The sequence below is a fragment of the Ambystoma mexicanum genome, chromosome 14 (genome assembly GCF_040938575.1).
Source record: "Ambystoma mexicanum isolate Mex_15411 chromosome 14, UKY_AmexF1_1, whole genome shotgun sequence".
Classification (NCBI taxonomy): domain Eukaryota; kingdom Metazoa; phylum Chordata; class Amphibia; order Caudata; family Ambystomatidae; genus Ambystoma; species Ambystoma mexicanum.
This window is the reverse complement of record NC_090940.1, coordinates 624,248,128-624,270,070: the sequence shown is the minus strand read 5'-3', so window position 1 is coordinate 624,270,070 and position 21,943 is coordinate 624,248,128. Positions and strand designations below refer to the sequence as shown.

Here is a 21,943-nt window from a genome sequence, read left to right as displayed (position 1 = left end):
TTTAAAGTTTCTGGCTTATGATAATCCTATGCAGGTAAATATCATGATTTGGAACTGCAGCTAATTCAAGAGTTCACCAGTGCGCAAAGAAAAGGGGAAATATTGCGCATGCGGGAGGTGGCAGCAGTCCTGCTCCACTTTAAGGTAATCAACCATCCAAGTCTATTGATGCACGCAAGAGGACTGAAAACTAAAGATATCGTTCAGTGAGAGAAGAATGCAAAGACGTTCTTGGTGTGCATATACGGGATGAATTTCTGTCCAGACAGTTCAAGCCAGTATTGCAATAGTGTTGTTTACATTGTCCACAGCAGTACCCATAAGTACACTAATGACTTGTAAACTCCCTAAGAAGGTTATTTGGATGGCGGAGTGTCGGCAGTGGGAGTACTGGACTGTAGCCAGCAATTGATGCATCTGATGTAGGGATAGAACCTGTATCTTGCCTCAGTAGGCAACTCACTGGTGGCAAACTGAGGTGGGCCGTTTTTGAAAAGGAATGTTGTGCCATTTCTGGTCTTGAAGGTGCTTTAGAGAGGCTCTCCGAGCATCTACCGTAAAGATTTAGATCGATCACACTACCCAAAAGTGGCTTATGACAATGTAGGGGGAGAGAACCCGAAGTTACTCAGTTAATCCATTAACCCACATGGGCGAGACATCACTGTGGAGCATATAAGAGAGCGAAGTCTTGGTCTTTGGCAGGCTGATCGGTTTTCTAGCGGTTTGGCTGGTTAGAAAGCGTGGCCCAGCCATTGGAATTTGTTATCCTGTTAATAATCTGAAAAGTGCTTGCTGTGAGGTTGAAAAGCCCTAAGCTGTGACTTGGGATTGTTCCGCTTTCCCAATCTATTTATTGAACTTTTCCTTGATGTGTCTAAACCCAAGGCTACATCAGGAACACGCATGCTATTGATTTGCCCCTGTAACACCCTACTGCTGCCAGGCTCCAGTTACATATAAAGTATCCCGTCTTGTCTTCATGGAGAATTTTCACACTGCTGGTTGTGAATACACCACTGATTGGTTGAGCTTTACCTAATTGATGTTGGGGTTGGTCTACAGAGCACCCTATTCAAATACAGTATGGTTTACTTGACTAGCTCCCAATCTCCCATAAAGGGACCTACACCACTACTTGGTTCAATATCTTCTTGCCAAGTCCCTGTCCTTAATGTATTAATTTTTTCATTTGTAGAGTGTACTAAACCCTAGGGCATCACGTTGAGGAGGATGAGGGGCATAGCGAGAGATACAAGTCTGGATGGGCCTCTCTTCACAGGCATATATAAATCAATGGAGACCCACACACCTATTGTCTAGTGTGAATGAGCAAACCTTGCTGAGATGTACTGTGGACTAGGGAACAAACGCACCAGGTTTCCATATGCAGGGGGGATCCCTGCAGAGTTTCTGAAGACTGGCACCTAGTGCCAAGCTTGCAGCCACATTCTAAATGGTGTTGTGTCGAATGCCGTGATCTTTTGTGAATTGCAGACAAAGTAACCCTGCCGGTCGCCTCATTGTAGCCACCAGGGATTGTCCTAGCCTCATATTGTCATTGAGTAGTTCAACTGTATCCAGCAGTATCCTACAGGCCATGAGCCACAAGTGCAGAATGGTCGCTTCTCATCCATCGCCATGCAGTCTCGCCCACTCCAGATGCCTTTCGTTCTGATTGTACTGCAGACCCTAATGTTGTCTTCCCTTTATGTGCACTCTCCTCCCATTACATCTGATTTTTGAATTCATTTTAGTGCTGTAGTTGTTTAGAGGAAGGATTTGAAGCACTGGGGTCTACAGAGATACTGTTGCAGCTCTGTGACCCCTCCAACATGGACAATTCCTGGCTGGTCACCCCAGTTTCCTTTTTTAGACATCCTGGCCCTAGCCCCAGACGAGGAACATTTTGCTTTTTTTATAGGTGTAAGCCAGGGGGCCCTGACGCACGTAAAAGCTATGCATCTGAAAAAAATGCATGTGGCAATCTGAGCCATCCACAGTGCCAACAAGGTCATTCTCCAGAAAAAGGACTTGGCCAGAGCGCTAATTGAGTGATCGCCAGTATTCAGGTGGCATCAGTTACTTGGGTTGATTGCTAAATAGTTGCTTGGACTCCAATGTCCCCTTTAAGAGCACTCCACAATAGCCCTTCACTGATGATGTGATTGTGATAAGCGCGTCAGTATGGTATGTACAGTATTGGACTGAAACCAGTACATAAAACAAATGTAGAGGGTTTTAACTAAATGAAAATACTTCAGCAGATGGAAGTGTAAAGCTGAATATATAGTTTCTAAACGTATACTGTACTTTATTCGGAGAGCTGAACAGCACTAAAAGGTGTAATGGCACTAAAGATGCACACTCTCGTCTGTACTTGCCCAGGACACCTCTAAGATGGCCAGGCGTGCATACTGCAACAGTGAGAGTGTAGTAATAGGATTGGGCTACAGATAAAGTTTTGAAGTGGCTGTATTTTATTTCCAATTTTTGAGGTGGCGAGTACAATGGTAATTCCCATTCCTAATGGGAGTTTTTTTAGGTACGTAAAAATCTATTCAAACTCTAAAACCAATTATCTTCATTGATTCTTTTTACCTAGTGATTCATGCAGATTAAACCATGCATTTAGCCTTTAAAGTTCCTCTTTAAACACTAAACAGGTAGCAAGATTATCATCTGGGGTAAACATTTCAAGTTGCATTCTAGTAGCCATCCATAAACAGTTGCTCCCGCTCTCTGATCTCCACAGGCACTGAGTCGGCACACCTTTCATACTCGCCAAGAGTTCATTATCCCTAGCCCATGGCGGGTGTGAAGTGTAAACTTCTAGGACAGAAATTAGTGCTCCTTCTTGTGGCACTGCTCTGCTAGTATGATGGAACAACTGGGAAGCAGGCCCCTATATATACATTTTTTTCTATTTTCAGCTGGGAGTCTTTCTGCTCCTTACGTGTTTTTTTTTTTTGGGAAGTCAAGGTGGCTACTCTGGTGGTTGTCTGTAGGGTTTCTAGTGTTTGGACCTGTGCCGGATGCCTTGACCCATCAAGTACAGAGTGGGAATGTACCCTGTGCAGTAGGTTTTTTATATTCGATTTGTACCTTGAGCATTTGACAAAGATATTGACCATATCAGAAATTGCTTTATTCCTGATGATCACTTGGTAAAATGGTGTAGCGGACAGGTATGCAGACTCACCCACACAGTCATGGCGTTTTAAATAGAAAAACACTCACCATTAAAGGTAAAGGGACTTGGTAAACCATGCCCTTTTTCCTTTTAATGTTTATACAGCATGGTTTTGACATATTTGCCGAACTTTCAAATTGATTGAAAAGATTGACTGTAAGTTAAAATACACTGTGCTTTTAATTGGAAGCTGTCTGTTTTCAAATGCTAATCCCAAAAAGGTCTTTATTGTTGCATTCTCTTAATTTTAAGTAATTGTAATAATGCTGTTATGGTGTTCTTTTTCTAGGGCTACTCTCACTGCGTTGACGTGTACATAAAGCAGTGTCAGGAGGTAAGCTTGTAAGTGAACGTTCCTGTAGCGTGCTGGCGGCAGGCACTGCTGACTGTATAGAGTTGGTATTTGACAATTTCTTACAGTTCTTGATAAAGATGTCTTCCTTTCTAGGGTGCATACATGAGGAATGACATATTTGAAGATTCAGCCGTACTCTGTCAGCGTGTGAACGAGCAAGTTGGAGATATCTTCAGCAGCCCAGAGACTGTATTGGCCAAGCTTATCCAAAACGTATTTGAAGTCAAACTTCAGGTATTTTGTATGACCGTATTTAAACATTGGTGCCTCTTAATGGTTTTTGCCATTTGAAAGCAATGCTACTAACTGAACCCTTCATTGTGAATCAATGTTTACCTTAAATTAACCTTGGAATGTTCTTCCTACCCCATGGATAGCATATTTTCCCTGCGTTAATAAGTTAGTGCATGCATGACCACGCTCATGCACTTTCCTATTGTCTAATAGTAGAAGCATTGGCTTGAACCAAAAGCCACTTGCCCCAATATCTGTGTATATAGTAGATGGGGTTTCAACTCTAGGCACAATATCAAAGGAACAGGCATGTGAGAGCAGCTAGTGACATTCCACCCTGCACCACTGAAATGTAACTATACTAGAAGGAACAGGTCCAAATTCTACATCCGTTTTTAGCGAAACCTTGATAAAGTGTAATTCAATTTCATTGTAAGGTTAATGAGCAATAATAATTACAGAAACTTTTCTGAAAGCAATATGGTTGTGTGTATGTGTAACTGCCTGCCAACACGTGTTTCCCTCTCTGGCCATTCGCAAGGCCAACACACACACATACAAGTATCGTTAAAAAAGACTGTCTAGCCATTGTGAACATTGTACAGAGTCTTGCTGTACAGAGTTTTGTTGTCTTGAGCAACAGATTGCATTGATGGAAATGGGCGAAAACAATGTTAGTTCATATATAAATCCATAAATGGTACTATTTACTGAATTAAATAATGGATTCTGAACCATATTTGAGAAATGTAAAATGTGTATTCTCTTGCTTGGGTGGATCGATATCTCTGTAGCCTATACTAATAATTCATCACAAACACTGGGGAAGAAAGTATAGGGTCCATCATATTATTAAACGTAAACATCCAGATTTCTTCATAGTGCTGTTTTTGCTTGGCATGTTTGAGAGATAGGTGCCCCCTTGGCTGTATGCATAACCCTGTGTGTTCCATCACCCTGTTCCTTTTTCTTGCATATTACAAAGCATCAGGTAAATAAAATGTGCCGATGTGCGTTTGCAGCCATGCCCACCACCACTACTACTACTGTTTCTTGGTGGTTCTGATGGAGGGCAAGGGTAGGGGCTGAGAGCCACTCTGGGCCTTCGGACCTCAACTTCTTTCTGCCAAATACAAGATAGCTACTCCTGCACACACTAGCTCTGCATTAAATGAGGGGATTAGCTGTGCACTCGGGATCTGCAGGAGGCAATTCTGCACATTCCGGTCTGGGCTCCCCCTCATCAGTTCTTCAGATTTGAAACACATAGCCAATTCTTTCTATTTAATGTGCTCCCTTGGGCATCCGTAACACAGGTTTTTACCAAGATGAGGGAAAAGTCCACTCAATCTGGTACCAAACTGGAGCCTAAGAAAGAAAGTGTAGGATAATTAAAGGAAAATATACTCCTTTGTTTAATAAATGAATATTTATTTTAGAAATAGCCACAGAAAGATGTGTACTTTCAAATAATACACGTATCAAAAAACAATGAAGGGCCTTCTAAAAGACCCAACCCACATGTAAAACAAGTAAGAAAAAGATTATGCAGTGTAAGGGTGCAGGAGGAGGAGACTATCACACAGGTGGCATGTTTGGGGTTATAGACTTTTATTTGAAATCCGCATAAAGAGAAAACCTAACTTTCTCTAATTGAAAGAGGGGTTTGCCTGCCTCAACTACAATGCTAATGGGTTTGTCAGGCTGTCTAAGTAACTTAAGAGTCCACTGTCCTGTGTCAACATGTCCTGATCTGTGTCCCTTACACTTGTAGCTAAACTAAACAGTTGTACCAAAGTACTTGGTCCAGGAGAATGACTCGCTCATCCTGGACTGGCTGGCACAGTTCTGGTTGAAAGTTATACCCCAGGGCGAATAACTCACTTCTCCTAGTTTTAGTACTTCAAGGTGTGCTGGTCCTCTAACACACTGCATCAGAAAGTTAAATACTTGTATCGCAGGGGGAATGAATCCCTTCACCTGGACCACTGGTTTGATCCGCCTTGCAGGTTCAATTGCCAGGAGAATGACTCCCTTCTCCTGGCCTTCTTTAGCTTTGCTTTCCCGGTTCACACCACCAGGGGGAATTACTCCCTTCCCCTAGCCGTTCCCAGCACAATTCACAACACCCAGGGAATGACTCCCCCTCTCAGGCTCTACTTTACAGTTCATAACACCAGGGTGAATGACTCCCTTCCCCATCCCTGTCTCAGCACAGTAAAGATCCAATTGTGATGGTTTGCGACCAACCACTGTGCCTAAGAAGATGACTCCTGAGGCCTTCTTTATTATGGTTATCTTCAGTAGCGGTATGTAACCAACCACTGCCGAGCAAGATGATTCCCGAGGCACTCTTTATGTTTAACTTCTGTCACACCCAGTATTCACCGGGACTTCCTTTTACTCCTGTTACCTGCTTCCTGGGAGCTTTCGATGGTTCCGGACAGCGGTTCGTGTCTTGGTACGCGCTACCTCTTCTTTCTCGGTGTGCTCTTGCGTTGCTCTGCTGCATGTTGTTGCTGACAGTCACGGTGGTGTTCTGTGACCATTCGGTCCACCCGCTTCGAGTCATGCTACTGCTCTCCAGCGTCCAACTATACCTTGGACCTCTTGCATGCCACCGGGTCAAGGTTTTCCTTTCCTCTCCACCTTCTGGACTTTGGGATCGGACTGCTCACAGCTTCCTTGGTGTCTTCTCCTTGAACTTCCCAGGCTGGACTGCATCTCGTGCTGGTGTAGTCCTTTGCCTATTTTTATATCGGCTGGTTGGCAGTCTGTTTTGAGTCCCTCTTCAATGTCTTTGGCCCTTCGAGATTTATTCCTCTACGCCTCCTTCTCGACCCAGTACTTCTATCATCACTCTACCTTGGGTAGCCCATGTTCTTCCTCATCTTAGTGTCAAGTCTATGGACCTACATAGGTGCATGGGTTGGTTAGGTATGACTGGGATTTACAGGATGTTGGGTGAGGGGTATTATACCGTGTTTCCCTTAGATGTTCGTCCTTGTCCCTGGAGGGGGAGTCTCTCCCCATGAGATCCTCCCACTGAGTACCACCCCCAGGGAGACATTCTGGTAGCAGCCTCACCTCCCTGGCCGTATGGGAAGGGGCACCCCCTCGGAGTATTGACATCCAAGGATTTGTCACAGCAGGTTAATAGTGTTTTTTCTTCATTTCTGTAGAAAGATTTTTAAGAACAAGAAGCACGTTTTTACACACACACATAAAATAGCCGGTAGGTAGTGAAGCTCAACTGAATACTTTAATGTTTTGGCTTAAAGCGCTATATAAAATTTTATAAATACAAAAACTCCTGAATCGCCATAGAAATAAGTTTGCAGTGAGGATATACAGGTAAGTACATGTCTTAAGTAATTCTAGGGCGTTTTAGAAGTTCCGAAAAGATGGTTTATAGAAAGCTATGGGACAAGTCAATGTTTAGCTTGTGATTATGGTGAAAATGTAGGTAGGTCATATTGGACAGTCACCCCCAAGTTTGAATGATGCATGTCTGGTGATTAGAGCGCTCAGCTAGTTTTCCTGCATAAAAGATAAGGGTCCTGGAGCAGAAACTCAGTCGTCCACTGGAACTGAAGATCCGTAGAAGGACATCCGCAGCCACTTCCAGTGACCACCAGAGCCATCCTAGTAACTACCGCAGTCCCGACCTCAACCTCTGAATGACAGGTAAGCCCCGAAGTGGACGACTTCCTCCTTTGGACTGGGGGGCCTAACCAGTCCCGAGACTAACTGCATTTTGCACCCTCTCTGGAAGAGCTGCGTCCCCCATGGCCCACGATTCACTAATACCCTGAGTCCTCTGCCATTTTGAGGTGAAACGTCAACCGAAGTACAGTTCCATCTGAAACTTTGCAAGTCTACAGAGCGACAGCCGCCCTTCAACCGAGCCTTGAAGAAGGTGCTAACGAGCCAGTGCTGTGAAGATATTCTGTTGGGCGTCCAACTACGCGAGAGCAACCACCAGATCCATTGCAAGTACTTTAAATCGCCAAGACGAAGAGGGCTGAACCAGGGTCTGCTATCACTTCTCCTTGAGGACCGTCATGCTGCACAAGCTTCTTCACTGATAAGGTACTGTTCAGCCCATAGTACTTATCTGGGGCCTGCTTTGTAGTTCCTGTGCTTCACAGGGTTGCAGTTAAGCTGTCGCTTGCATCCCCTCCTAGACCTACATTGAGCTTCATTGGGGTGGACAACCCTTTGTGCTCTTTACTCAAATCTTCTGCTACTTAACTGTAAACTTCAATAACTCTTCATTGACTCTGCCTTGTTTGCTGCTTACCTGCTTTACTTCTTTTGCCCTTCATCACTCGACCCCCACTTCCTCTGTGAGACTCATCTAGAATACGGCTGGACTTCTAAGATTGGTTAAGTAGGAGGTAAGTAAAGTGATACAAGTTGGTCTACGGTTTGCATACTTGTTTCAGAAGTTTGTAACACTTTTGGGTTAAGTTTTCTGAAGTATCTTTTATCCTTTTGATATTGCATATTCTGTGTTTAATGCTACTGTGTGATAATACTTACCTTACTTAAAAGGTACAAGCTTTAGTGTATATAAAATAAATGTTTATTTTTATATAACTTCTAGTGTGTAAGTGTTTCCTTGAACTAAGTGTATGCCCAGAGTACTTTGTGCCTCCCTGTAGCCCTCATCCCTCCTAGACTAAGCCTGGCTGCTCAGCTATTGCCACCAAACCTTTGAGTAGTTCAGGCTAAAACCCTTTCATCCAAGATAGGCTTTCTAAAGACTTATCACAGATAGGACTTTGGTCAAATCTCTTAAAACGTGTCACAAGGCAAAATTCTACCTTCCTACCGCTCCTTCCTTTTTACAAAGTGTTCACAGGCTTATATGTAAATCTTCATGCCACTGTTCTTCCCCAAGCCAGGCACTGAAGTAGAGAGATGGCTGCCCAATCAGGTGGTCAGCAGAGCGCTCATATTCTGATTGGACGGTGCTATTTACCTAAAGTAGACACCATCTTTGAAAAAGTAATCTTGAAGATTTGTGAGGTGATTATAGTGTGCATTCTTTGATGATTGCTTCTTAATCTTTCAAAGCCTCTGATTCTATCCAATGTTGCAGAAGAATACTACTTACCTGTAACTACAATTCTGCAGTGTCTGTTATCTCTGTCACGGGTGACGGCCATGCGTTCCCTTTGAAGGTCCAAGGCTCTTCAGTTTTACATTCATCTGAGTTCTTTAGCACGCAGGTGTACATGTCCATTCCTCAAGAGCCTCAATCACACTGGGTTTTCAGGATGACCACTGACTATTTAAATTACTCATTTAAGATTTTCTGTATTCAAAGAGGTTGTGCCAATTTTTATTCTGGAAAGATGGAGTTGATTTGACTCTTAGGGCCTGGCGCTTACCCTTTTAAGCCTCACTGGCAGGTGGTTTTCAATATCTCCTTGGGATTTCCAGTTTGGGGACGGGGAATTTTTTTAAAACATTGAATATGAAACATACCTACTCTGGGGAACTATGGTTACAGGGAAGTAACATTCTTACGTACTCTTAAGAGGTAGTCATGTGACTAGAGTAATTGCAGGGGTGGTTACACATATGCCTGTAGAAGCCCATGGCCAGAGGTGCAGTTTGCACAAATGGAGCCACAGGTACGTGGCAGCATCACATACTTGCAGGCCCGTCCTGCACATCTAATGCTTTGTAGGATGCCCACAGATTGAATTGTGCTAAAACAAAAGTAAGATTTAAATCAACATCCTATTCACAACAGTTCCCTAAATTCTACTGTGATTGACCTGGAATCCCCTACTGGTCCACTGTAATTTTAGGGTTTTGAGGACTGCCACAGATAGAGGGTGCTTTAACTTGTCTTCACTGTTTAACTTTGGTACTGATTCCGGTATTGCCCATTGATGCTGTTGTAGTAAGGTAGTAAGGGCAGAAGGGTTATACATTTGGGGTTTTTATTTTTGCTTGCACGTCATTACTCTGTATGCTCATCGCCTTTCACAACACCAGCGCCTCCATGCTGATCTGTGTATTGCATCTCTTTGACTCTTACAGACTTTTGTGAAGGATCTTTTGGAAGATTGTCGAAAGTCCGATGCAGAGCAATACCTCAAGAACCTGTATGACCTTTACACGAGGTAGGGTTGATTCAATTTGTTTTCAAGAAAACCTAAACCATTGCATCCATTGTTAACAAATGAACAGTCTGTGAGGGGAGTTTCCTAAAGTCCACTTGATGAGGGTAAGACTTCATAAAACTATCCCTTGGCATGCAGGTCCTCAACTCTTAGTATAAGTCTGTACTACCCAAAGAATTTTGGTAGAATGGCAGAGCAGCCAGGCGTATCGTAGGACGACGATGTGAGCTGTAGGTAAGTACACTGAACCCAGTAAGTACAATAGTCCAAAGAAACGCACATAAACTGTTATATTAAAATATGCATTTATTATATTTACACAAGGAATGTAGATTTATTTCAGACACACAGGAATCCTTAATACTTTTTCTAGGCAGTTGCTTCAATGGTAGTTGCTTGCAGCTACAATTCTTAGTTTGACACTGTCAGTTTCACCGTATTATTGGTACTACCGCACACTCACATTACTTCATAGATATACAGTAATTGTATTTAGTTAACAAAACCACATAAGTCTTTTAGGCAGGAAAAAGGTTGGTTAATCACACAACAGCAGAGCTTAATGTTCTAGAGGCACTTTTCAGACTAACCTATTAAAAGTCCAAACCCTAACTATACGAAGAAGACAGTGTAGGAGTGGATCCAAAGTATTAGGTAGCAGAACAGCAAACATTCCTCAGGATATTTTCAGTCTCTAGGAGAAGTTACTTGGCAATATAACACAGCAAGGGGCACCCTACTGCAAAAGGATTCCCTAAAGGGGCACATGCTGGCAAGCCTGGGGAGGAGGAAGAGTGGACACCCTGGATATCTCTTCACACACTCGGTCACTCTGGAACGACTTCTCATTCAAGTTAAGTTGTATACCTTTCACCCCACAGTACCCTAGCTTAGAAGAAAGGCTCGCAGCTGGGTTCTCCTCTGTGCAGCAGTGTTGGGTAAGATTTTCATAATTATGCTAAATCTTGCAGACCTGTGTCAACCCCAGAACCTTTTTGCTTGGACTTGTAACTATTTTACCTTGTCCCTCGGTGAGTGGGAATTTCCTCTCCTCCCCCCCCCCCTCACCTAGCCTTTTACTCCTTTTATGGGTGACCTTTTTATGTCTCTCCATAGTGTATGGTTTCAGTTAAAGTTTCCAATAACGTTTGGGCTTAGGCTGGGTTGCCCCTTTGGGCGTCCCTGTTAATTTCTCTTTGGCTTCCCTGTTAATTTCTCTTTCATGTACTTGGGTGAACTACTTCATCCCTTTTAAAAATGTTGTATAAGTGAGCCAGCACCCCACCTTATGTGGAGTACTGAGGGGATACAATCTATCCCCTTTCTTACTTAACTGGTAACATTGTGTTACAATTGCGAGTTTAAATGAATAGCTTGTGGCAGTGGTTTTACCCTTCTGACATTTAGTCTTAATTACTCGCAGGCTGTTAATTCAGCCTCGGTAATGCACAGAAGGGCTACCATTTTGCTAAAATGGTGGGCTCCTTCTTTTTTTGCCATTTCTTGTGTGCTTGCTGTTTTTGGGACTCCCTCCTGACATTCTAGGTGGGAAAGACCTCAGTGGAAGTTTTGTCTTGGGTGCAAATCCTTTGAATTCCCTGCCCCAGGCTCCAGAGTGTCTGAGAAGGCAGGAATAGAGGCAGGAGTCCAAAACTCTGCAGCCCTTTGTCTTTCACCTTACCAGAAAGGAACCAACTCCCAGTGGGGGGGGGCTGGATGCCCTGATTGGACAGCCAGACCAGACCGCCCCTTGCTGTAAAATGCAGGGAGAGAATGCAAAAGTTGTGTTGTAGTTCCTGATAAAAACTCTGAATCTGGAAGCTGCTGACCACTGGAGCTGAAACTGAAGAGGAAGATGAAGAAACAGCGGTAGCGATTTCCAGCGAGCAGACAACCTGCTGTCTAACTGGAGCCTGGTGTTAACCCTCCTTCCAAGCTACCTTGGGATCCCGAAAAGGACAACCACGACTCAGAGCCTGGTGAGACCCACTGGACTCAAGAAGACATGCATTTTGGGCCATCCTTTGGCATGTGTTGACCTTGCCGGGCTCCAATACCCCAATACCCTGGCACCTCGAGCCAGTACACGGTGCACAGTCTTCCAAATTCCGAATCTCGCTGAAACTTTGGTGGCATCCTTCTGAACATCTGATGGCTTGATTTGAATCCTTGGAAGTCCCCTTACTAGAGTGCTGGTCCAGGTTAGCAACGTCTTCTCCGGACTCCTGTAAAGGGCTCCAAAACCACAGACCTGATCCAGCCACGAAGAAACACTCGCCTGGAGTCTTCCCTGTTGATCTCTGATGTAAATTCCCTTCCAGTGTCCTGTCTTCAGTCTTCACAACAAGGAATTCATCGACCAGATTTTTGGCTGCAGATCCTGAAGATGTCCAGCTGCAAACTCTTCTTTGGTGCTGAGGTACTGTGTTGGCTGGGGTATTACTTACCTTAAGCCTTTTGTGATTCCTGTGAAGCTTTCGGGGTGATAAATGTGATTGGGAGTCCTCTCATCCAGTTCACCCAGCCTTATTGCTTGAGTCCCTCTAGGGTGTCTTCTCTGAAGTCCCTGGAACCGTTTTGCTACTCTAAAGTAAAATACTTACTTGTTCTGAACAGCTTTCCTCAGGAACTCTGACTTTTGCTACATCTGTGCCTAGCCTGACCTGTCTGTTGGCCACTAGAGATCTAGTGATCCCCTCCTGCCACTGAGAACACTCCTGCTCCAAGAATAGGGAAGGACTTATAAGGTTTGAGTCTTTTGCCTAGTAAATGCAACACATATTAAGTAAGTTACTTATAATAGAGTTGGTTTGGTAACGGTCACTCGAAATATGAATAGTTAGACAAGTTCTTACTATCATTTGAATGTATTTTGCCATTCTGAAAAGTATATATATGTTTATTTTACTTACCTGTGAATTGGTTTCCCTACTTCCCAAAAGTAATGCTGTTTGCTTCATCTAACTATTTCTTTCAGAATGTATATACGTGTACCAACTGGGTCTTGCTTCCCCTGACCTGCTCTATAGCCTGTCTACAATGTCTGCTTTGGGTTTTACTTACCTTGAATAGTTGTGTGCAATTCTTAATACATGTATTGTGGGTTTTACTAACCTTGGTCTGCCTTTTGCCATCCTAAAATAAGTTAGAGAGATATTGCTTATCTCAATCTGTGTTCCACGGATCTGAAAAGCAACTGCAATTGTGAATTAGGATATGGGTTGTTTGATCTAAAAAAACGTGACCTAATTTGGCCTAATTATATTGACCTAATTTCTTTTACCTACTACAGAGGGACACCCCCGTACCTTACCCCCCCCCCCGACTTACCCCCACCTGAACCTATTCCCTTACCCCACAAATATTTTGTAATTAAAGTGTACCATTTGACCTACCGAATTAGGCCAAAAAGATGCAGTCAAATGGGAGTAGGTCAAATTGGCATTAGGTCAAATTGGACAATACCGTATATTACACCAAAAGGTCTTAATTACCTGGTATAGCTGTGTGCTTTCCTGAATGTAGTTGTAGGTTTATACCATTCCATGAATTTGTGTTCCACTTTTCAGAAAAGTATCCTGGTAACAGGGTTGGTTTACTATGTGATTTCTTAACTGAGTGGCACTGCATGACTTATAGTCTACTACCCTTCCATTACTGCAAGTCATCTAAAAGTAACTTGTGGTTTTACGCCCACTGAATAGGTGTATTCTATTCTATTCTAAATATGTGTGATTAGGTCTGACTTGCCTAAAAATACTGTTAGTTATTCTGAACAAGGTCTATGCTTTGGTCTGTGTACCTTAAGTATTGTGTTGTGTTTTTATATTGTGTTTGTGTTTCTATGACAAAGTACTTACTCACCAAGGTTTACCATGGCCTATTTGTATTTATAATAAACTTGTATTTTGTATAATACTTCTAGGTGTGGTTCTTTTGAACCATTTGTATGCTACAGGTTCTTTGTACTTTCCTACAGCCCTCTCTCCCTCCTAAGATAAGCCTGGCTGTGCCGTCTGCGCTATCAAATACTCAGGTGGTGCAGCCTTATTCTAAGATTGTAGTTTTGTACTGTCTCAGTTGTATGGTTTTACCAAGCCCTTAATTGGACTTAAGAAAAACTGTCCTTAAAAGCAGTCACGGACCCGATCTCCCGATTCCTCAGTCTGGTAACGAAAGGAAGGACTCTGAATGGGATGTCTGAGCAGCAGTCTCTCTCGAGAGAGAGGACCCTTGGTACGGTTTTCTTCAGTCTCCTTGGTCAGTCTGCAGTTTTGGTGTCTTTTTATGTCGGCACCAACAAAGGACGATTTTCACCCTGTCGATCTTCTTCGCTTCTGAAGTCCAGTACTCTAGTGATGGGACTTAGATGAGTCGGATCGTGCCACTGTATGTCCAACTGGAGCTCGCCAAAGTTCTGGACGAAATTGGCCTCGCAAAGACGTTGCACTGCAAATGGCTTACAGGTCTCCTGGTATTAATGGTCGGCAGCTCTGGAAAGGCACAACACCTCGAGAGATGGCTCAATTTGTAGTTCGTCTCGGGGCTAGTTGGTACCACCAGCCGAAGGGATGGAGCCGTCCTCTTTTGCGCTCTGTCGATTTAGAAAATGGGGTCAGGACAGCAGTAGTCGCTTCACTTTGATTGGAAGTGTCTGCAGGCATCTCTGGTTGTCTTCTGCTTCGGTTCTTCTATTCCAGTGGTAGACTTGCCTTTTCACCTCCGGAACCTCACCTTTTATTCAGTTTTCCCACAGTCTCCTCTGCAAACTCTCAGCATTTTCAGAAAGGGGTGGGTGGCTGTGCAATCAGGACAGCCAGCCCCCCAATGGGTTCCATTCAGGCACTATAGTAAACTGAGTTCCAAAAGTCAGAGCAAATAAGAATGAATGAGAGGGGAAAAAGGCTCCCCTCATTCAGGATGGAAAGAAAAAGGTGCAGAAGTCCAGCAAAAAGTGCTGGGGGGGTCTCACCAGGAGAGGGGGTGAAGCATAAAAATGATAAATCTCTCTAACACTGTTTATGTTGAATAGCTTTAAAGATCGGTTATTGGGCTGTTCAAATGTGGCATAAGTTGATGTGTCTATGACTCAAAGCGCTTGGTATCTTCCAGGAGCTTTTTTGAGTATATTTTATGGATTTTTAATCGCTTTACTAAAAACTTCACTCTTGTATAAATACTGATAAATTCTGAACACTGATAGAATCCTTTAACCTCCTCTCGACAGGTAGGGGAAAACCTCCCTTCATCGCTTCAGTAAAGCCCATTTAAGCCCCTTTCTTTTTATTGCTAAACTTGTTCACCCCTGCTTTGAAGCCCTGAAAGAGGCAAGGAGGGCTTCACCTGTTGTCTACCCAGAAACAGGTTAGATTCTTGTTCAAGCCCTTAAGAGTTTGATTGTTTTCAGTTTCCATAGAGAGAGACTCTTGGCATTGTTTATCCAAAATGGGCTTTATGATCGATAAACTACTGTAGCAAAGTTCACAGGCTGCTGTGAATCTGCTCATTAGCCTCAATTTGTCAAAATCGGAGTTGTAGGGAAGAAAATGTTACCACTGGGGCTCAACGTGAATTTGTCTCTGCTGCTGCAATCTTTGAGCCAGAGAGCACAGGTCTGGATCGGGGCAAGATGAGGCTGCAGCAAGAACTACAGCACTCCAGGGCTCACTTGTGCATTCAGATGCACTCAACACCATGATTCCACAAATGCTCGAGTTATCCTCTTGGGTGGGGCACAAGTGTCCCAGCCAAGAGGATAACTCAGTGAGGTAAGTAATTACCCCCGACATGTGGCCGACTTGGATTTTACAAGTTTGAATACTCCAGGAGCGCCGACTATGCCCTTGGTCTTTGTGAGATCAATAAATATGGTTATGTCAAATTGGGTACATTACAGCACTTGGAAGTGGGAAGAATCTGGCATGAAGCCCTATATAAAAATGCAATACGATTATGTAAAAGATTACCGTCTACCTGTGTGACAAAGCCCAAGACATCATCACTGCTGCAAAGGGGCGGGGTAGGGGGTCTTCTTTTGAGGTTACGGACAACCATTTGGAGAGAATGCATTATGTCTCCCATACCTCATCCCCTCTAAAATGCACTCCACCCACTCAAGATGCATCTTCCCCTCACACTTCATACGCTTCTCTAAGGTAACACCCAGTCCTTAGGAGGTACTGAGACGAGGAAGAGTAATGGTTACCTAAGTAGATTACCTCTAAAGACTGAGATGAGTAAGAGCACCGACAACTTGGTGAGGAGTGAAAACCTCACGACAGCGACGAAGATGATGTGCAGAGCAATGCTAAGTGCCCCGCGGAACCAGCATGAGCGGTCCAGACAACTTGGAACAAGTACTGGGTCAAAGAGGAGGAGCAGAGACACAAAGAATACTCCGGAGAACCACATCGTGGTTGTCTGCTTCCGATTGGTCCAACTATAGTTGAAATAGAAGAGGGAAACCTTGAAGTATTGTTATGCCCTCCCTGGAGGAGTAAGGAGCAGGAAAACTGTTCTGATGCGAAGGGGCGGTTTGCCTACCCATACCAGAGAGCAGGGTAACCTTCGAGAGCCTGCGAAGTACCGAGACCCGGAAGAAGCTGCAGAGTTCCTTACTGGTGGAACCAAGGTCAACCCCTTCCTCAAGGAACAGGGAAGCTGTTTTGTGCGAGAAGAGGTTGCAGACCAGTTTACCTACCAGAAAGACCGGGAACCGCAGCAAAGCCTGAAAACTGCGAGAGATGCCGAGAATGGGAGAAGAGCCCCAAGGACAGCCGCGAGAGACCGGTAAGCACCCAGAGGAGGGCTGTTGGGGGGCGGGACGCCGAGAGGCAGATTGATGAGAAAGTACGGGTCTGGGACCCACGTGTGAAATTGAGTGGCAGTACCTGGGAGGTTAGTGCACCAGGTCTGCCGCATTCCCAAAGAAGGGAAATGAGGGTCTTGGACCCACCTGTCAAATCGAGGTGCACCCAGAGCGATGTTCCTCGTGGCATTACCTGGGAGGTTGGTGCACCAGGGCTGCTAGATTCCCAGAGAAGGGAAATCCAGGGTCTTGGACCCATAATGGTTTGTGTTGTGAAGAGCAATACCTAGCAGGAAAGTGAACTAGGATTTTGCTAGAATGTTGTGAGAAAGCCTGGAGTGGAGGGGGTGAGGGGGGTTGTGAGTCCTCTTGGCATTGTGAAGCCTAGGAAAGAGCAAAACCTGGCAGTAGAGTGAACCAGGGTTTAGCAAGAACATTGTGAGAAAAGCCAAGAGTGGGGAAGTTCTCCTGGCCTTGTGAATTCTGAGAGAAAGCAGAAACTGGCGGGAGAGTGAACTAGGGTTTTGCTAGAATCCTGGGAGAGAAGCCAAGAGAGGAGAGTTCCTCTTAATGTTGTGAAACTTAAGAAGACCAGGGAAGAGACGCATACCCATCGGTGTTGCAGTGGAAACCTTGTGAAAGACCAAGAGATGACCAAGAGATGGGGGAACATCCTCTTAACATTGTGGAATACTTAAGAAGCCAAGGGAATGGAGTCACTCCCCCTGGTATTTGCGAGTCCTTTCTAACATCCAGAGAAGGGGGGTCATTTGCTTGAACTGTGGTGAACGACAGGAGTTGGATCTTTGTTTTGCAAGTGTTTGGAACTTTGTGTTTTTTCACCGTGGATCTTTGCTTTGTGCCGTTTGATAACCTTTTATTTGCACCTTTTGATGAAAAGACTTATGTCATGGGGAAGGGAACCAAAAACTCAGGAGAGAATTCCTCGAAGCACAGGAACTGTGAGTCGTCAGCCATGAGACTGGAGCCATTCTCCGGGACCAAGAACATTGGCATATTAGCTAGTTTGGTTACAAGAGTAAGGGTTGGAAATATGATTTGAAACAGGATAAAAGAAGTTTAATTTCTTGGACATTCTGACTGTTTCCTACGTTTGGTTGAGGCAGGGAAACCCTCTTAATTTTACAGAGAGGTTTTTTTTATTTTATTTTCATTAAATAAGAGTTTAAGCCAACAAACATGACTTTCCTGTGTCAGTCTCCCCCTTTTCTGCACCCTTACACTAGACACTGTGGGAACTTGCTTGAGGGTGCCGGGAGCATTAATGTAATTCCTAAAGACAAACCTGAGTTGAGGCATAAAGTTCAACTCCACTCCAAGCGCCCTGAGCTAGCCACCATGCAGAAAGCCCAACTCGTGTAGTAACACCCACAGAGGAAATCACTTTTTGTGATTTCAGCCTTTGACACATAATTAGTGTAGGCACTTTGTTTTCATTCTTTGTTTCAATCATATGCCTGCATTTTAGTTTGGTTAAGATGTATTCTATGCTATTTTAACTGTATTGCACTTGTGTTTTATTGGTAAAGATGAAGCTTTGTTTTTTTTTTTTTTTTTTTTAGGAAATCGGTCAAAAATCTTCATTTTATTTTAGTCGTGCAATTTGCTGCTGTGCCATTTTGGCGCTTTTCGAGGGCAACTGATGCCAGTGTCCACTTTACATTATAGATTCAGTATTGTGATGAATCTGATGTTGTCATCACTCCTTTCCCGGAGGTAGCTTCTCCCCATGTGGCCAGGGGACACCAGCTGCTACCTGTGCCTGACCTTAGGGGTGACTATATGATGGAGGACCACATGGGCGGGGGGGAGGTGGGGTGACTCTCAAGGGGATAATGTGGCATCATCAGGGGAAGACACGTACCCCCTTTCCTATTAGGGATGTTCCCCCCATATCTCAAGCTTTTATGGCTTATTGTAAGGGTTCCCTCACTGAGCCCTTCTCTCAGCTAGCTCCAACTCGCTGAGGATCAGATGCTTCTCCAGAGAGAGTGGGGGTAGATCTTTCTCCTGCCACTCTCAAACTTGAGGCGGACCATCTCAAGTTCCGGAAACTACGCAAGACCTTCCTTTTCTCCCCTGCGCTCTCCCTCAGTCTCTCTTCACTGCTGACCTACCTGTCTGCTGCGCCTACTGGTTACTTGGCTACCCATAGTCTCTCACTGGGTACCAGGCTCCTCCATGATCACTCCCCTCCCTGATCAGTCTCCCCTGCACTGCCTACTGGCCTACCACACACTTAGGGGCTTTAACTGTAGCCTCTAGAGGCCCCTGGCTCCTTGCACATACCCAGAGCCGCGCCGCCCTGGCTGCACTCACTCAGAAAATTGCTTCTCTGATAGCACTTCTCTTTTCCCTCTCCCTGGCGCTTCCCTCTCTCCCTTACCCCTGCACTTTGCACTGTCGCACTTGCACGATCTGAATGACGCAAGGCCTAGTAAGACTGTTTGTCTTGTCCTCCCTCTGTCTCCCCACCCCAACCCCCTCTGTCTTGTCGCGCCTAGAAGACTTGTGTACAGGCACGTTATAAATGGCATAGATCATATCCACAAAACATTGATAACCTCTTCCGGTATCATGTGAGAAAAAAAACAAGAATCGCCCACATTTTCATGCATGTAAAAATACTGAGACGAGGAGGCTGAATGGAGCAATGAAGATTCATGTGGCTGATAAGTATAGATCACGCTCTTGTGTTTACGAGCGGGTGGTAGGTGCCGGGAAATACCTGAATGGAGAAGGAGAGAGCTACCTGCGGAAACTGTGTCTCTGCGGCATTGACTGAGGGACTACCGAACTGCTGAAGAGAAGTCTTTGGAGTGAGCCGTTTCCAGGGGAAGGCAGAAGGTGGAAGGCTGCAGGACACTGGTTGCCGTGCTGGGACCCCACCAGAAGAAGGCAAGTCTAGTTGGCGGCCACGGCAACCGAAGAGCAGCGCCTACACCGGAAAAGAGTTCAGCAACCAGGCGGGAGCCGCGAAGGACGTGGAAGCCGGTGAGACTGCAAGGTGTAGGCAGGATACTGAACCACTGCTTCCCCTGCAAGGAAGCCAAAGAGCGCTGCAGAAAGCCAGTGAGTCCTACAGAGAGAGTTGGACTGCAGGGGGCTTTGGCACCGCTACCAAAGAATGTTACAGGACAGTGAAGTGAAAGAAAGAGAATATGTGATTCAATATTACCGAAAGAGAACTAATTGAGGTGAATGTAACAAAGACAAGTTTGCAAGTGTGTAAAGGAAATCACATTAAACGCCCTGGCAGAAGAGTATACCAGGCAAAGCCAATTTTGCAAGTGTGTAAAATGAGCCACATTAAAAGCAGAAGTCAAGTTTGCAAGTGTGTAAAACAAATCACGTAAAGAAGTCCTGGCAAAGGAATACACCAGGCAAAAGTAAAGACCGTGAGCAAAGTTAAATTGAGGTAGAAAAGAACCTGGCAGCGGAGTGCACCAGGTATCGCACGAAGTTGGGACTTGCATCTAAGTTGTGTTGAATACAAGGTATTTTTTTTTTGTGTTGACCAGAGAACCCCAAGGAGGATTTGTTCCCTTAAGAGGCTTGAAGGGAGCTAATCCGCTGGCACTGTGACCAGACATTAACCATAGCACCTTAGAGCTACTTTTAGAATGTGAGGATAGGATTTCGGACACAGGACTGTTTTTTTTTGGACTTAGTGACATTGGACAGACCCTTAGTTTTGGTTGAAGTACGGAAAATACTGCCTAGCGTAGGGACAGTAAGGCATTTTCAAACCCCCTTTTTATTTTGAATAAAAGTGCATGGCAACAAACGTAAGTTCTGTGTCCGTGTCTCATCTCTGGCTCCTCACAGTATCGTACTGTACAGCAAGGCTGGTGGTCGTAATGGGCCTATCCTCAAAAGGATAATGCTGTGGTCAAGGCTCTGCTTGGGGTCGTGCGTTACCAAATACATATTACAATCTAGACTTTTGGATTGATTTCAAGTGCGATTGAGCTGTGTCCTCAATGGCTGAAGATGTACACATTTGCATTCTTTGCATTGGTGGTTAGCGGAAGTACCCCTTAGCTCCTTTAAGTCCTGCAGCCAATTGGAGGTATAACTGTTCTAGTAGGCTATACATCCCTGCCAATAACTTCTCTATCTTGTGTTTTGCATTTTAAAAATATATACCTTGGCCAAGTCCTGCAGAGATGCACTGAAATACATTTGATATTTATTATACAACTAGACTTTGGGGCTTCTGTAATGAATAGTGTCATCTACTCTAAAAAAAAAAAAATTAAAAAAAACAATGCAATGCATACTCATCTTCTCTTCTGAATGTGCATCACTTAAGCCAAGTTCTAAGGCTAAAATAATAAATTGCCTGCGTTCTAGTGCTGGGAATGGGCACATTACTTAATGCCTACCTTCCCTAAAGTAAGGACACTTGTGTGTACTACTCGGGTAAAACAAGACCTCCTGTTTAGGGCTTGTTCATATTGTCCAAAGGGGAACAACTCAAAGGATTAATGCAGCATTGTTATGCTACAAACGTGCATCTCGTGTAATGCTACAGTTAAAATTCTGTAAGTGTTGCTCCTTTGTGAACAACTGGAGTGATGTGCAACCACTTTGAGGAATGATAATATCATGGTCCCATTTGCTACTTGTATACTTCTAAAGATGTCACTCTTTTTATGGCCATGTTCATCACAAAATAAACCTCTTTCGAACTTCTTTAAGTTATTGATTTATTTGTAATTTCACTTCTTGGTTTTTTTTTTCCCAAATACACTGAGCGTGGCTTTAAAAAAGATGCATTTAAAAAATGTTTTTTTTTTTTTAAATCTCGCCTCATGCCGGAGTCAATGCTCTTAAGCGTGGGACCGGATATTGAACCCATTCTGTTCTGTATTGTCTTGCATCTACAAAAAGTGGGTTGCCTCGTGCCCCTCGTGGACAGTTGTTTGTTTCATGCACTGCAGTTGCAAATCCTGCATTGAAGTACTAACAGTACATCCGTTCTTATCGGAGTACAGTGTGCAACTAGTCATTGTTCTTCAAGTCATTTAGCGTGAGGTACAACGCATTGCAGTATAAACACTTTCAAAGACCACTTTCTAACCGAGGCACACTGCGGTCTTGGAAGCTTGCAAATGAATGGTTCTTAGCCTATTTACAGTATCAACTTGCATTTGTTTTCCGTTAAACACGTGCTATGCTTTGAC

The 21,943-nt window shown here is 44.2% G+C and overlaps 1 protein-coding gene across 2 annotated transcripts in view; it reads left to right on the top strand.

Moving 5' to 3' along the window:
• Positions 1-21,943, top strand: part of EXOC5 (exocyst complex component 5) — a 248,070-nt gene that overhangs the window by 98,859 nt on the left and 127,268 nt on the right. For both annotated transcript variants that reach the window (XM_069638074.1, XM_069638076.1), the window contains exons 7-10: positions 35-144; positions 3,483-3,527; positions 3,642-3,782; positions 9,843-9,925. In XM_069638074.1, coding sequence (XP_069494175.1) covers positions 35-144; positions 3,483-3,527; positions 3,642-3,782; positions 9,843-9,925 — 379 coding nt within the window. The remainder of the gene's footprint in view (positions 1-34; positions 145-3,482; positions 3,528-3,641; positions 3,783-9,842; positions 9,926-21,943) is intronic.